This window comes from Lactuca saligna, chromosome 7 (genome assembly GCF_052625555.1).
Source record: "Lactuca saligna cultivar CGN05327 chromosome 7, ASM5262555v1, whole genome shotgun sequence".
NCBI lineage: Eukaryota > Viridiplantae > Streptophyta > Magnoliopsida > Asterales > Asteraceae > Lactuca > Lactuca saligna.
In genome coordinates, this window is record NC_136423.1 from 79842744 (window position 1) to 79846992 (window position 4249).

General features: G+C 25.0%; 1 protein-coding gene across 1 annotated transcript; it reads right to left on the reverse strand.

Annotated features, from left to right (window-relative positions):
* Positions 1–757: 757 nt before the first annotated feature.
* Positions 758–1147, reverse strand: LOC145007082 (uncharacterized). Its single transcript, XM_078966081.1, has one exon. The coding sequence runs from the start codon at positions 1145–1147 to the stop codon at positions 758–760; it is 390 nt and encodes a 129-aa protein (XP_078822207.1).
* Between the last annotated feature and the right edge of the window lie 3102 nt (positions 1148–4249).

The window sequence follows — 4249 nt, forward strand, 5'->3', positions numbered from 1 at the left end:
GGATTAAGACATTTTTTTCACTAAATAAAAGTTTTAATTTTGTAGTAGTAAATTTCTTTTTGTTCTTTCGATTTAATTTTTTTTTTAAAAGATAGAAATTAAAAGATCTCAAAATCTTATTCATCCCAAAATTCGGTTGTCAATTAGACCCATAGTTAATATGCAATTTTTATATAATCTGAGTAGAATAGCTAAGCGTTTACTTCAAATTTGGCCAATGGCAATGTATTTAAAAATAATACTTGCTTCAACTCATATAATTTATCTCTTATCTTTTTTTTTTTTTCGAAAGAGAATCTCTTATCTTTGATAAAAATAATAATAATAATAATAATAAAGCAGCAACCTATTTTCATCTTTGACATAAACATGAGTACATGACAATATATGCAAATTGGTAAGAACGATTGTTCATATAAAGGAAACATAGATAATGAGAATAATAATACTAAAAATAGATTTACTGCGGAAAAATTATAAACTAAAATAGTAAACCCAGAAAGTTTGGCCATACAAGCACAACCATAGGATCCAAGATATATACAATCACATATAAAAGCAACATAGAGATTTCGATTTTCAGATATAGCAAACCACGAACTAAATCAAGATAGAAAACTACTACTCAAGTATACTACAAGATTAAAAACTCTACGTTTTTAACACAAAATCAACAACAAAAAGAAGAGGGAAAAGTTGAAAACAGTAGACCATACATGAATAGAGAGAAAGATAGATGTTATATGCGTCTCCGATTCTACCACCATCCATAAACAACATGCGTGTACTTATCTTTAAGCCACCTGAAACTCTTCCTGAAAGACCCTTTGACTTTTCCTTCAACAGAGTAGACTTTATAGCCAGCAACCCTCTTCTTCCTCATGAACTCAGGATCATTAAAACTCCATGATTTTGCAGTTGACTTTCCTTTCTTGAAGTCAAAATCTCTTGTATTGCGAGCAACAACAAGATCCATGTTGGTTTGAGGGGGTGGACCATATGAAACACTATAGGACCGGAAATTATAAGGTGGGTTGTGTTCAAGATTGGACCTTTTTGGTCCATTTCCAACGTAGTATCTCTCTATTTCCATATCTCCCTCATCACTGTATGTGTATGATCTTGATCTTGATCTGTAGTCTCCCATGGGGTTCTTGAGATGATGAAGGAGAAAGAGGGAGATAAGGGTGTTGGAAAGAATTGAAATTGGTCGGAGTTAGAGTTTTGAGAAGTTATTGTTGTTTGAACTCGATGAAGAATCTAGGGTCTCATGTTTCCTGTGAAAATGGTACAAAATAATGCAAGAAAAGTAGACAATATGTTGGAGCTGGGCTAGTCAATGACAGTCTAGTTTTATTGAGAGATGTATTTGCTGAACAAGCCACTGGCAGCAAACTTTGTACATATTAGAATTGCGACACGAGGACATATTTTAATTTTGGCCACACGGGTATTTCTATATTGGAGAAAAATTAAAAATATAGTAAATTTTTTTTTAATGTTTTTTAAAAAACTTAAATTTTGTTTTCGAAAATAGTCACATATAAATCGCCAAGGTTCACCACATCTACTGTTTCGTATCTTATAGCTACAATTTTTAGTTTTTGGGGTTAATATTTTAGAAAAAAAAATTAATAAAGTCTATTTTTATTTTTTTGAATAAAAAAATTCTGATTATTTAATTTTTTAAATAGAAAAACCCAACAAACCGGTTAGTTTGTTTACTTTAATCCTTTTTTACTTATTCAACAAATCATTAGATCAAATAGTTAATTTTTTTAAATAATAAGATTTTTCTACAGATTATATAGGTTTTTATGTATTTTTATATGCTTTAGTTATATAAACATATTTATTTACTTATTTATGTGTATTTTTAAGTATTTTACATATTTCTTATGTATTTTTATGTGTTTTTATGCATTACATAGTTATATGTATTTTTACATATTTATGTATTTTTTTTTTAAATTTCTTATATAGATGTTTATGTATTTTAAATATATAACCGTATTATTTTTTCATATTTATATATTTTTTATTTCAAATCGTCTTCGTTATTTCATCAAATTCTCATAGCTTCTTGAAGTATGTGTAATGGTTTTCCTACCTATCCATTTATTTTAAACTTTTTTTCATTTGCTTATCTTGAAATTAAACACCGAATTTAAAAACAAAATAATAATATATGCCTTCGGGTAGAACGTACTTGTCTTAGAGATGTTAATATTGGAGAATTTTATTGATCGCAAATAAAATGAATATGCCTTCCGAATTATGAATTTATGGAAAGAAATTTAAATATGTAATAACTTTTGTACGGTTCTTTGTCTAATTTTGGCCATAAGTGTATTTTTATCTTGGAAGAAATTAAAAATATAGTAAAAAAATTTATTGATTTTTAAAAAACCTAAATTTTGTTTCTGAAATTAGTCATACAAATCACAACGGATCACCACACACCTGCCTGTTTCATATCTTATAGCTACAATTTTGAGTTTTTTGGATAAGAAAATCTCTAGAAAAACCTTTAATATTTTGGGAAAATGTTTAATAAAGTTTAATTTTTTTTTTAACAGAAAACTTCTGATTATTTAACATTTTAAATAGAAAAAACTCAAAAAACCGATTAACTTATTTACTTTAGTCGTTTTTGAGCTGTTCCGCAGATCATAAGATCAAATAGCTAAAATTTCTTTTTCAAAATAATAAGATTTTTCTGTAGATTTTTTAATTTATATATAATATATAAACGTATTTTTTACGTAATATATATATATATATATATATATATATATATATATATATATATATATATATATATATATATATATATATATATATATATATATGTATAAAGTTCTTATATGTATTTAAGTATTTTTATGTAATTTAAATTTATAAACGTATTTTTTTTTACATATTAATGTGTAATTTAAGTATTTTAAATATTTTTAATGTTTTTTTGTGTTATTTTTTATGTATTATGTATTTTTATGTATTTATATATTTTTAAGTTTTTTTATATGTGTGTTTATGTATTTATATATGTTTTAAATGTATAACATATTTTTTACGTATTTATATGTATTTTTAAGTATTTTACGTGTTTCTTTATGTAGTTTTATGTGCTTTTTATGCATTACATATTTGTATGTATTTTTATATATTTATGTATTTTTTCAAAATAAATTATATAGATGTTAATGTTTTTTAAATGTATAACTGCATTATTTTTACATACTTATGTATTTTTTTACTTTAAGTCATCTTTACCATTTCATCCAATTTCCACAGGTTCTTGAAGTATATGTAGATGTTTTCCTATATACCCACTTATTATAAGCTTTTTTGATTCGTTTATCTTTAAATTAAACATTGAATTTAGACAAAATTAAAAAAATGGTCCATTTGGTTTACCAAAAGTCACAAAGTTAGTCCTTGCTAATTTTTTTATGCAAATGGTCCTTGTGGTTTGCAAAACTTGCAAAGTTGGCCCTTTTTACTAACACCGTTAGTATATAACCGTAAAAGACTGAATCTGTAAGGGTATTTTCGTCTTTTTAAGTATAAAGGGACTAAATTCGTAACATTTGATAAACCACAGAGATCATTTTTGAAGTTTGTTTCGAAAAAAATATTAATTGATTGAAGTAAGGGGGGAAGGCTCGAACTTAAGACTTCACCCCCCCCCCCCCCCCCCCCTAAAATGACAACAAGCCTTAACCATTTGAGCTGGAGGCTTACTGGGTTATAACTTCCTAAAACTAACTTATATAATAAAACAACCGTTAATACATAAATAATAAATAAATTCTTAAAAATATTTTTTTACATAGTTTTTTTTTGTAAATAAAACAAAATTTATTTTAGTCGTATTATAAAAAAAAATAGTTTTTTACAAAAAATTTGTATGTATTTTTTATGTATTTATTTAACATAAAATATATTTTTTTATATCTTTAAAAAATACGTTTCGTATCAAAAATATGTTTTTGTAAAATATTTTTTTATGTTTTTGAAATAATAATAATTAACACTATTCGCGACATAAAAAATATATAAATTTTTTTGGATCGCTAGTTCTAAAATACGTATTTCATCTTATTTAAAATACATATTTCATCTTATTTAAAATACGTATTTCATCTTTTTTAAATAAATATAACCGAAAAACAGTTTTCAAAAAACTGACCGGACCAATCGGTTTTCTGAAAACCGTTTTTCGGTTAAATGTATTTAAAAAAAC